Raw genomic sequence first — 12,924 nt, forward strand, 5'->3', positions numbered from 1 at the left:
GTGCATTGTGGGAAGTGTAGTCCTATAGCAGCATGAAGGGGGGCCTGAGCCAAGCCTTAGGGGAGACCGGGGTATCTTGACACACTGGTCTTATCTCCATCACAATAGGGTAGCATCAAATAAATCAAAGTGCTGCATGTGCAACTCACTGGTCTCAAGTCATTTCTCTCTTGATATTTACTGTATGTCACTGTGATACAAACTGAGCATTGTATGCAATACAACATTGATAAGAAAGCATGTTCAATTATTTGGTATTATTTGTTATATTGTGTTTGGTTCTCATTACGTGGACATGTAAGATACTGTGGGACAGCATGTTTATCATTGCTATAAATCTAACCCCAAATCAAAGCAAAGGCAATGAAACGCTGGCCCTGAAAAAGAAAGGTGGACAATGTCACTGAAAACCAGAGAAAATGCCCTGGCTGCCAGGACACCTGTAGGGGGCAGAGAAGAGCCAGAACTGAACTGGACTACATTAATAAAAGTATACATATACATGTATTACCACATTGTTCAACCTGAAATGGCCTGTAGTGCCTACGATTGAAGAAAACATCGAATTACATGATTAATTGTTTAATAAAATGAAAGGCTATTCATTCAATGCAAATCATTTTTTTCCAGACTGTCCCACATATTGAGAATGCTGCCTGAGTGACAGAGGGGATCATGGTAAGGTATGTTTAAAGGTGTGTAGGTTCTAAAACATTTTTTTTAAATGCAACAACAATTTCTACATGACATTTAAAGGGCTGACATGTTTTATTGAAACATCACTGGATTGAGTCTACCAAATCACCCTACGCCTACGGGAACAAATGCACAGGAAAATTATCTCAGAATTCCAATATAATAATCTCGATCTTGAACAAAAACAGGGCAAACAATTTTGTTTTCAAATGAGTGCTTTACCCTCCATATAAGTTGTTATGAAAAAAAGTGATAGACCTACACTATAGTTATTGTGAGAAGACATTGGCTCTTGTGTAAATGACAACCTCACTTGTGTGTGTGTGTGTGTGTGTGTGTGTGTGTGTGTGTGTGTGTGTGTGTGTGTGTGTGTGTGTGTGTGTGTGTGAGCGTGTGTGTGTGTCTCCTTGTGCCCAATGCACAAGACAGACAAGAAAAACTATAGTGACGCTTCAGGTGTATGGAGCCAGTCCTGTCCAGCAGAGCGCAGCAGTGAGCTACAACTGAGTCACAATCTGACCTGTGTGAAAAAACTACAGATCCCAGTGATCAATGCTCTGGGTTGTTGGCACTTTATTTGCTCAGTCTGTAGTCTTTTGACTAGCAGATGTTCAAGGATATAAAGCCTATATCTACTTGCCTGAAGGATGCCTTAAATGCTGCTTTAATATGTGGCAGAACGATACTCGAGCAAAATCAAAGCATTTACATGTCCTTTCATGTATTTTCAATTCAAGTAATAAAGTAGAGATATTTAGCAATATATAGGCTACTGTGCACATAAGTACTTGTGTCATCTGGTTCCCACATTTCTAACTATTTATTCATATGTTTAATTTAATTATTAATTTGATGTTATTTTTTTAGCATCCCGTTTGACCCAATGATCTACATTTAACGGTACTGACAATGAAACGGAAACAGTATTCACATTGTAGTGCTGTAAAATATTAATTTCTTATTATTTAACATTTCACCACATAATAAAATGATTTGCAACACATACAGTTAAACAACTAGAGACAGCATCGTATAAAAATATGTTAACAATTCAATTAAACTATTAAGCTAATAAATAATGCATCAGATACAAAAAATAATATATACTGGATTTTTTCCCCATAAAGTGTTGCTTCACAAGCCTCCCAAAAATCCTCACCATGACAATCATTTCAGGTTGGAAAGTGTAACGCTATAAAACGAAATAAATAAAATCAGTAGTGTTTGTCTACACAGTCATAAGTACCAATCACCAAATATACAATACAAGGAATGGAAGGTTACAGCTTCAGCAATGACTAGTGTACAGTACAAGTGTTCGAACAATCTGTTTTCTCTGCAGCATGAATGGAAAAACTCTGACATTAAACAGAGGCAGTTTCATAGAAACTAAAGGAAGGATTGATTCCAGTGTTTAGACAGTGGAATGTTGGAGTAGATGTGCTGTGGTTCCAGGCCATAGTCCAGTCCAGCCGTACCACGTGTTCACACATGGAACACACTTTATGCACAGACACTCTACACACAGACACAGACACACAGACACACACACACACACAGACACAGACACAGACACACACACACACACACACACACACACACACACACACACACACACACACACACACACACACACACACACACACACACTTTACAAACACTCTAAACACACACACTCTACACCTCCCTCAGTGGCACTGCCTCCTTCCCTTTCTTCAGGGCTTTCTTCCTGCGTTTACAGCACACCACGGTGACAGCTACGATCAGACCAATCACCATCAAGATGAGGAAGATGGCAGCAGCGATCACGCCCACTGAATACACTGCACAAGACACAAACACACACAACATTAGATTTAAGAGCGGTACTTTACCACTAAAAAAAGTGATTTACTATGGGAAAACATGAAGGCTATTTACATTCCTGTAGAATAGGAAATAGCACAGTTCAAGTGAAAAATAGACACAACATTGAGAAGGAAAAAATACACAATAAAACAAATCCAACTGTTGGCTTTAATAGTCATCAAATCAAGCAACACAAAAGTCAACAGAATTAACACCTTTCTGAAGATTTTTGCTATTCTTTGACCCCAGTGGAGGTAAATATATCAAATACATTTTAGTTTGCCATAAAGAATAGGTTATAATTTCATAATGTAAAAGGCTGGTGTTAATCTATTATTTTGTTATCAATAAGCAAATCCCATAGAAGTACTTTTCAATATTTCTACTCTGTCAAGGTTCATCTCAGGCCAAATTCCTATTGAAGTAAATAGTACACAAAGATATATATTTTTTTTAAGAGGAAAGGTCTGGGGCATCACAGTCATATCAGCGTGTCTATGAATAACCATATCACATTCCATGGCAAGTTGACCAGTGGCTGCAGAAATAAGTTGCTTCAAATCTGTTTTGGGGGGGTTTCTCATTTTGGCAATCTTACAGAATAATGGTCTCCAAGGCAAAGGCATTTCAGAGCAACATTCAGCAGTATTCATCTGTATGCTAACTCTCTCTTCAATGTCTGTATAAACTCTATAACAAAATCACAAAACTCACTCTGACACTTTTTCCAAAAACCCATAATACAAACGATTTACCTTTGGCTAAGTAAACTGCTATTGTACATTCATTATATCATATTGCTTAGCTATAGTGTGTCTACTTGCAGCGGCGCTCACCTTTAAAGATGGAGGAGGTGTGGTCGTTGGAGCACTGTGTGTGGCTGAGCTCCCCCAGCTGCTTGGCCCCTCGGCTGGGGAGGAAGGCCTGGATGTTGAAGCAGTAGCTCTCTCCGGGGTCCAGCCCACTCAACTCTATCACATTGCTCTTAGAGAAGTAGAGTTTCTGCATAGAGGGAGAATATGTCAATGGAAATGTCCTATTAATGTGTTTAAAGGGATAGTTCAGTATTTTTTTTTGTATTGGGTGCTTAGGCAAAGTTAGTGTGTTACATTATGGAGATGGTGATCAGTGCAGTCGATATAAGGAGTTTACGGGAGATGTCACTGTAGCAGAAGTCAGCCTTCTATTAGTTGGGGGCCAGAGGAAAAACATATTTTCTACCGCTACTGCGGATTATTCAATAGACAAAAAAACTAAAATAAACGGCTGTCTGGCGGCAAACTAACGCTGGAAAAAAAATCTAAATTAAGCATACAATAGAACAGATATTTAGGTATTAGGTTAGCATTTATATATGTCGAGAACATTTTATTTTTCTTCTGGCCCCCTCCGCAACAGAACAAGGCTGACTGACGCCACAGCTACGTCTCCCCCAAACTCCTTATAGTGACTGCACTGCCCGCCATCTCCATAAGGTAACACAATAACTATGCCTAAGAACCTCCACTTTGGAAATACTGTACTATTCCTTTAAGGCCCACCCTTTTCATGGATCAGATTTCCCTCACCTTGCCCGTGCTCTTGTTCCTCCGGTAGGTGACTTTATACTGCAGCTCCTCAGCGAAGACGTCCCTGATGTTGAGCTGGCGGCCATCTTTAAAGAGGGCGGTGAGGGGGTCACTCACATACAGAGTGGTCTTCTTCAGGTCTTCACTCACCTGCAGCTTGAACTCAGGTTTGTCTATGTCAGCTGAGAGGAGGACAGACAGACAGACAGACAGACAGGCATCATTTTGGGATTTAGGATTACATTTTTTTCAATTTGATTTGACAACAGTTCTCTGAAATAATAATTGGTCCGGCAACAATAAGGGTACATTAATAAACCGTTAGTTAATGTTTAGTTAATGCTCAAAAAGCATTCACTAACTGTTGATAAATATTCAATGCCTAATAAGCATTAAGTAAGCATTAACTAACTGTTAATAAAACATACTTAATGCTTAACCAAGCATAAACTAACCATTAATATAGTGAGCAATAACTACACATTAAAAGTTATTTACAGTCAGCTGTTTTCCACTGCTGACCTATACTTGAACATGTCATTGAAACAAACTGAACCACTGATCAGATATTGTCCGTGCTGTACAGGTTATAAAAATGCTATATAGTATAATGTATTGTTGGTAGCGGGAGGGAGAACCTACTGTCATTGTAAGGGCAGAATAGTGGAGCGCTGGTGTAGGGGAACTCAATGAGGTCAGAGGTGTCTCCCTGAGGGGGCTGGGACAGGACCTCAGCAGTGTAGCAGGCACGGATGTCTGTCAGAGATCTGGACAGGTCACACACTGTGCCTGAAGACTGGATACAGTGAGGGCTCCTCTGTTTGTTCCCACTGCGCCTACACACCAGCAACACAACACACACACATCATGTAAGAGCAAGATTGCACAATTTTTTTAACCTTTATTTATACATGTATATCCCATTGAGACCGAAGACTCTTTTGCAAGGGAGACCTGTTCCAATTCCCACGTTACCAATCTCACACACATTCATACACCGATAGCAGCAGGCTAACTATCGACATTCACACGAGGCAAGGTGGGTGAAGTGTCTTGCCCAAGGACACAACAACTATGACACAGGTGGCAGGGCGGGGATCGAACCTCCAACCCTTTGATCATCGGCCAACCCGCTCTACCAACTGAGACAATAGATAGATATGTAGTTAGATATATAGATAGATAGATAGATAGATAGATAGATAGATAGATAGATAGATAGATAGATAGATAGATAGATAGATAGATAGATAGATAGATAGATAGATAGATAGATAGATAGATAGATAGATAGATAGATAGATAGATAGATAGATAGATAGATAGATAGATAGATAGATATAGAATAAGCACAGACATAAGACATCAAGATAAGACTTAAAGGTGCTCCGAGGAACTTTCAGTTTGTGCTAATTCTTGCAAACCCTTTGGACAAAAGCGGTTGTGCTTTTGCTATGCCAGCTGTTGTTCCTGGGTGAGCGTATACCCATGACAAAGGCATAACGAAAAACTATATAAAAATAGCATTCTTTTCACTGATGGTCTTGTTTGCTGTTGCATGTAATCTATGATCATCAGAGGAAAACTTAGACTGTTTCAGAAATATTTAAAAGTTCCTCATAGCACCTTTAACAAGAAGGTTTCAGGCTCTAGTCAGGACTGTTAGCAGGATACAGAGTTCCCCAGTGGCCTGCTGATTGTTGTTCTTCCTTAGGTTCCTTCCTTTATTATACTATCTATGGTTCCTTCCAGCTTCCCCCTTTACAAAGGGTTTTGGGACATTTGTTTTCTCTTTCTGAATCGACAGTCAAAAGACTAAAGGGTTTATCCATGCTATACAGATTGCAAAGGCTCATTTTTGAATATGCTTAAAGAATTTGACTTTAGCAAAAGAATGTATTCTGATAAACAGTCGCCATTTGTAAATGATGATGTCAGACGTTTAAATTGTAAGGCTATTTTACATTTTATTTCTCTGTGATTCTAAACAAGAGAAATTCAATTCAAATGATCTACGGCCCACAATCCACATTCCAGTAAAAGCTTTTTTAACTGGATCAAAAATGGATTCTTATCATGCACTCTGCTGCCTTTAACCTTTGTTTCAAGGTTAACTCAGTGAGAGTGTGAGAGAGGGAGCGGTCTCCGGTAAGCACACACACACACACACACACACACACAGCACCTGAATGTGAATATGTTAGGCTGGAGAATGAATCGATACAATTAAATTAATACCTTTATATCCTTTAACCAAATTTAGACATATTATCTTAACTCTACCTGTACCTGTTTGATTTAGGCTATATTGTACTTTCAACCATTACATTTTAATTTCAGCCATTCTACAATGTTTCAATTGTTTGGGCTCTTTATCCGCTTGTTGTGTATTTGATTTATTGCATTGTATTGTCGTTTGTGTTGTTGCTTTTTTGCTTTGCATTTGTTTGACTCGACATCATTGCAAATGAAGTTCACCCCTCAAATGATCTGTTGAGTATAAATAAAGGTTAAATTAAAAATGAAAATAATATAGTTATACTTACACAGAGAACTCCACAGTGTAGGAGTAATCAGCTGAGGGTTTAGGACCCCAGGTCAGTCTAGTTTTAAAGTTGTTGGATACCCAAGTGACATTCTGTGCATGGGGATAAGAGCCTGCAAAAAGAAACATAAAAACCAGGTCAAATACTATTCTCATGCCTTCCAAAAAATATGAGCTGTTGAAGTTTAATTCATTCATAAAAAGGTTATCAAGCTAAAACACATATCAATGGAGACCCTTTAGGCAAAAAAACAATGCTTCAAAGGTAAATGGACTCCACTTATATAGCGCTTTTCACAGACTCAAAGCGCTTTACATTGTTTTGTACACATTCACCCAATTACACACACATTCATACACCGATAGCAGCAGTTACCACGCAGGGTGCAAGCTAACTATCGGGAGCAATTCGGGGTTCAATGTCTTGCCTAAGGACACTTCGACATATGGCGGGTAGGCAGGGGATCGAACCTCCGACCCTGCACTCCAGAGGCGACCTCCCTGTCCACTTCGCCACTGCCGCCCAAAGTTATTTTATATTGTGGCGTGCAAAGACGGGAGTCGGAGGCGGAGTGTCAAAAGACGGAGCTAACTGCTTTAATGACATTAATACACTTGTCGAGTAACAACAACGGAGCAGACAGTCAACTCCCGATAGTCTCAAAACGCCAACTTGACAAAACAGGAAATTCCCCCAGTCATAACAGTCCCCCTGGAACCCCGGAACTTCAGTTCCATAGGTGAATTATGTAAAAGCACTACACAAGCCCCCCCAGAATTCACCCATAGTCAAAGTCCCCGCGCCGGAAAGGCACGATGGCCCGGCCGCGACTAGAACGAGTGGCAGGGGCCGAAGAGGGGAGGGGCGTGGTGGGCGCAGCAGGACTAAGCCCAGGACTGGGCGGCAACGGCACCGACAAGGCGGCAGGGAGCCCAGCGGGGCGTGGCAACGGGGGGCGTCCACGGCGCGGAGCCTGGGCCAACTCCAACGGTCTGGAAATGTCCACGTGGGCAGGCTTGATCCTGTCGACAGAGACAGTCTCGGGCCTACCACCGATGTCCACGACCAGGCTCTTATCCCCGTGTCGCAAGACCCTAAACGGCCCGTCATAGGGGGGGCACAACGGTCCACGGTGGGCGTCGTGGCGGATGAACACAAACTCCGCCGTGTGCAGATTGGGTGGCACCAGGGAAACGGGGGTGCAGTGCTGCGAAGTGGGGACGGGTGCGAACTGCTTGGCGACCTCCAGCAGAGAGGACCGCTGCCTGGCCGCCGACCAGGGTGTTGTGGCGTCCGGAATGAAATCCCCTGGAACTCGCAGCACCTGACCGTAGACTAACTCGGCAGACGAGGACTGCAGGTCCTCCTTAGGTGCCGTCCGGAGCCCCAGCATCACCCAGGGAAGTTTGTCCAACCAGTTGCCGTCCGTCAAACTGGCACGCAAGGCCGCCTTCATGGAGCGATGGAACCGCTCGCACAAACCATTAGCCTGAGGATGGTATGCGGTGGTGCGATGCAGTTTAACCCCCAGATCCCTGGCAACCACATTCCAGATCTCCGAAGTAAACTGTGCACCCCGGTCGGAGGAGAGGTCCGAAGGTGTCCCAAAGTGCGCGACCCACGTGCCGATAAACGCACGGGCCACATCGGAAGACGATGTCGAGGTGAGTGGCACAGCTTCAGGCCAACGCGTCGTCCTGTCCACCATCGTGAGGAGGTCGGTGAAACCATGCGAAGGGGGGAGTGGCCCCACCAGGTCGATGTTGACATGGTCGAACCTCCTACCGGGGACGACGAATGGCTCCAACGGGGCCTTGGTGTGGCGGTGCACTTTTGCACGCTGACAGGACACACACGCGTCGGTTGTGAGGGCCACCTGAGCTCCGGGCAACGGGTGGACCAACAATGCGGCCCGGCTCAATGCAGTCTTAGTGTCCTCGAACGCTTTGTCCCTCTCTGCAGTCCAGTCGACGTCTTGGCCGGGCGTCTTGTCCTTGAGGGCCTCATACAGCGGGCGCATAGTGTGTGACCATCCCCAGGAACTCCCGGAGCCCCCGGGCCGAACGTGGGCGGGGAAAGTTGGAAACAGCCTCCACCTTCGACGGAAGGGGGACGGCACCATCCCTGTTGATGAGGTGCCCGAGGAACTGGATGGACGGCACCCCAAAAACACACTTCGCCGGGTTAATGATCAAGCCGTGGCGGTCGAGCCTTGTGAAGAGGGCCCGGAGGTGTGTGAGGTGCTCCTCCTCCGAGGAACTGGCGACCAGGACATCGTCCAAGTAGACGAAGATGAAAGGCATGTCCCTCAGTGCCGAGTCCATCAGCCGCTGGAAGGACTGGGCCGCGTTTTTCAGGCCGAATGGCATCCTGAGGAACTCAAACAACCCAAACGGAGTGACCACAGCTGTCTTCGGGACATCCGCAGGGTGCACCGGAACCTGGTGGTAGCCCCGCACAAGGTCGACTTTGGAAAACAGGAGCTTCCCCGCCAGATGCACGGAGAAGTCCTGAATATGGGGCACTGGATAGCGGTCGGGCGTGGTGGCATCATTTAGGCGGCGGTAGTCTCCACATGGGCGCCAGCCGCCATCCTGCTTCGGAACCATGTGGAGTGGCGAGGACCACAGACTGTCGGAACGGCGAATGATGCCCAGGCGCTCCATGTTGGCGAATTCAGCCTTAGCAACCGCCAGTCTCTCCGGAGCGAGCCGTCGGGCCCTGGCATGGACGGGGGGCCCTTTCGTCTCAATATGGTGCTCCACACCGTGTTTCGTCGACGTGGACGAGAAGGTTGGTTGCAGCAGGCTAGAGAACTCTCTGAGCAGTCGCTGGTACTTGTCACCCTCAGAGAGCGAGTTAGAAAGGCCGTCGTATGTCCCCTCATCGCAGACACATGCGAACGAGGAGAAGGTCAATGCGTCCACCAGGCGCTCGTTCTTGACATCAACCAGCAGCCCGTGTGCGCACAGAAAATCTGCGCTGAGGAGGGGGAAGGAGACGTCGGCTGTGACAAAATCCCATCTGAACCGCTGACCTCCAAAACATAAATCCACAGACTTCGTGCCATACGTTCGGATCGGGGTGTCGTTGGCAGATGTTAAGGGAGGGCCGTGCAACCCGCCGGCGGCGTCGTCCACCGTAGCCGGCACTACGCTCCTCTGTGCACCGGTGTCGCAAAGGAATTTACGCCTGGAGAGGGTGTCCACGATGAACAGCAGCCGGCCCTTTGTGCCTGCGCTCACGGCCACTACTGAGCGCAGGCCTTGGCGTTTCCCGCCGCGTTGAAAGTGCACGGAGAGCGGCACCTTTTTGCCTTGGCCCCGAAACGTGCATGGAAATAGCATAGGCCCGCAGCGGTAAGGCTGTCGGTGGACGCGTGTCCTCCGCCAAGGGGAGCGCTGCTGCCCGGACGAGTGTAACTGCGTGTCGGGGCCAGCACATCCGGGGCGAAACGCTGGGTGGCCAGAAAGAACCTGTCTGCCTCCTCTGCCAGAGCCCGTGGCTCCGTGATGGATGTATTCGCGAGCGCTGTCTGGACGTGTGGTGGCATGTGTCGCAGGAAGAGTTCGATGAAAAGGAAATTTGGTACCTCCGAGCCCAGCAGGTTTAACATCATTTCCATATGTTCGGAGGGTTTGCTGTCCCCCAGGCCTTGAATGGCAAGAAGACGCCGGGCTCTCTCCGATCTTGACAGTTCAAAGATTTTGAGGAGGTAAGCCTTGAGCCCTGCATATTTATTTTGGGCAGGAGGAGATGTAATAAAGCTTACTGCCCTGGCTGCAGTGGAGCTCCCCAGTGCTGAGACGACGTGGTAATAGCGTGTGGCATCATCTGTAATCCCACGGAGGGTGAACTGAGCCTCTGCCTGTGCGAACCACGTTGCCGCGGACGTCTCCCAGAACTCCGGCAATTTGAGAACGATGGAAAGCGCCATGCTGTTGCGATCGATATTCAAATCAGTCTCGGAATATTCAGCGGGACTGACGTCGGGGTCACCAATGTGGCGTGCAAAGAGTCGGAGGCGGAGTGTCAAAAGACGGAGCTAACTGCTTTAATGACATTAATACACTTGTCGAGTAACAACAACGGAGCAGACAGTCAACTCCCGATAAACGCCAACTTGACAAAACAGGAAATTCCCCCAGTCATAACAGTCCCCCTGGAACCCCGGAACTTCAGTTCCATAGGTGAATTATGTAAAAGCACTACAATGTATTAGCAAATGCATGTAATCTATAAGGCATTTATAAGAAGTAAGGGTTGTGTTGTCACACAGGTCAAATCTAACTCAATCAGTCTTGTAAAGTTTTGGGACCCCTCCACTTTATGGACAGTAAACTAGCCCTTGTGATGTCATAAAAGCTCAATAAAAAGTGTATTGTCCTCTCTGCACACACATTAAAACATTGTTCTTCTCAGCGTTAATAAAACATCCTTTGTCATTATGTTTTAATGGACTGACTGTTAAATGACTTCCACAACACACTTTTGAATTCTTTGTTCCTAACTTTATGTGCCCAACCCAAAGAACACAGCTTAGACCAGCAGCTCTGATAACAGGCTGAGTCTAGTTGAAGATTGTTAAAAGGCCCGGCTCGTATTGCATCAAACACTCTCCCTTTCTTTAATAGCAGACTGATAAGATTCCGTAGGGGTCAGATTGAGGAAACAGGGCATTAGGCTATAGGCTATACTCACAGCGCATTCTTGCCATTTGTCATTAGGGTGAATGGCATTTGCATTCATTCGACAAGTTCTATCGACTGTAAAGAAGTGGACTTTAAAAAAGTTAAAATAGCGCCGTTGAAAATTAGAGGGGCTAACAGATTTTAAGTAGTCTAAAAGCATGTTCATTTGTGTTTAAAATTATTTGGGGAAATTGAACCTTGCAGCGCTGCTTTTACCACTTGTCACCTCTCAAATAGTCATAACCATTTCACCTCTATAAAGTCAGAAGTTATGAAAGAAATGTATCTGAGTAGGCTACATAAAGAATATGACACATGTGACTGGTCACCTTCAGAATAACCTTAAAACACCTGATCATGTCAATAAAACTTAAGATTTGCAAGACAACTTTCTTATTGTTTTTGGTGCAACATAGGCCTAGGCAATATGCACTTCAAACATATTAACGTCCATTTCAATTTAGTGTTGTTATTATAGCCTACATAATCATTTTAGTTTGACGCGCATCAAATACTCATCAAATAATGTAGCCGAAACTTATCAAACTATTCTACACTCCTCTTAACACGTATTGTCGCTGAAAAGACATGAAGCTTTTGATGCTAACAGTTAGGCTATGAGAGAAACTGTGTCAGAATATTTGAAGGCTATTGGCTGGATATGAGATGAACTCACCTGAGGCAGTGTGTGTGCTGAAAAAGAAGACAAGGCATAAAGCTGCTCGCAGGCTTATTGTCACCATGTCGGGTGTGTAAGTCCTCTCCTGTTGTGTAGACTAGATAGATATTGAGGTTCAGATACAGCAGGTTCGGCTCGCTCTCTCTCTCTCTCTCTCTCTCTCTCTCTCTCTCTCTCTCTCTCTCTCTCTCTGTATCTCTTTAAAGTTCGCTGCTTAGTGGAAGTAATGGTAGCGATCGCTGTGTGTGTAGGACTTAAATCCTCCTGTCCCCTGGCTGTGGTCGAACTAGACATACCACAAAAGCGCGCAAGGCTTGACCATATAAGGAGCGTCCTCCAGTGACGTCACCACACAGTGCCGCTATTATACAGTGAAGTCACAGAGCGTGAGGTCATTGCGCGGTTACAGAGAGGGGTATTCTCCGGGATCACCGCTATTTCCACTACACTCTAACGTGAACCACAAGGCAAGCTTTCCGCCATGTGTAACTACTACCAGACCTTCTAGTATCTAGTATAGACTATATTTTCGTCATGCAACAGATATTTTGCAATTTGCATACATGCTTGACCCCTTTTGTTTCATCATTTCCTTTGTCATGATAATCACCAATTAGCCTATGCCAATGCCAATCCAAATGTTTTTACAAAGACATGAACGAAGCTAGAGGGATATTTGTAAATTAAATTATACCCTACAGTGTCAACACTGTCATCTGCTGATCCCATCCATCCAGCTCTGATTTTAAGCCAACATAATGCTTGAGGGTTACTTAAAAACTATCTATCTATCTATCTATCTATCTATCTATCTATCTATCTATCTATCTATCTATCTATCTATCTATCTATCTATCTATCTATCTATCTATCTATCTATCTATCTATCTATCTAT

At 44.8% G+C, this 12,924-nt stretch overlaps 1 protein-coding gene across 1 annotated transcript; it reads right to left on the minus strand.

Annotated features, from left to right (window-relative positions):
• Window positions 1-620: 620 nt before the first annotated feature.
• On the minus strand, window positions 621-12,298 carry f3a (coagulation factor III, tissue factor a). Its single transcript, XM_080050475.1, has 6 exons — window positions 12,026-12,298; window positions 6,659-6,770; window positions 4,755-4,948; window positions 4,113-4,294; window positions 3,381-3,546; window positions 621-2,519 (listed from the first exon to the last, which is right to left on the minus strand). The coding sequence occupies exons 1-6, from the start codon at window positions 12,090-12,092 to the stop codon at window positions 2,374-2,376; spliced, it is 867 nt and encodes a 288-aa protein (XP_079906601.1). The 5' UTR covers window positions 12,093-12,298; the 3' UTR covers window positions 621-2,373.
• Between the last annotated feature and the right edge of the window lie 626 nt (window positions 12,299-12,924).

This window comes from Ammodytes marinus, assembly GCF_949987685.1.
Source record: "Ammodytes marinus genome assembly, chromosome: 21".
NCBI lineage: Eukaryota > Metazoa > Chordata > Actinopteri > Uranoscopiformes > Ammodytidae > Ammodytes > Ammodytes marinus.

Excerpts from the sequence above, each read along its gene's own strand:
- f3a (XM_080050475.1), bottom strand. The coding sequence starts at position 12,092 with ATGGTGACAATAAGCCTGCGAGCAGCTTTATGCCTTGTCTTCTTTTTC. Across the intron at positions 4,949-6,658 it reads TACACTGTGGAGTTCTCTGT|GCGCAGTGGGAACAAACAGA; the intron begins GTAAGTATAACT and ends GCTGGTGTGTAG. Across the intron at positions 3,547-4,112 it reads GGAACAAGAGCACGGGCAAG|AAACTCTACTTCTCTAAGAG; the intron begins GTGAGGGAAATC and ends CCCTCTATGCAG.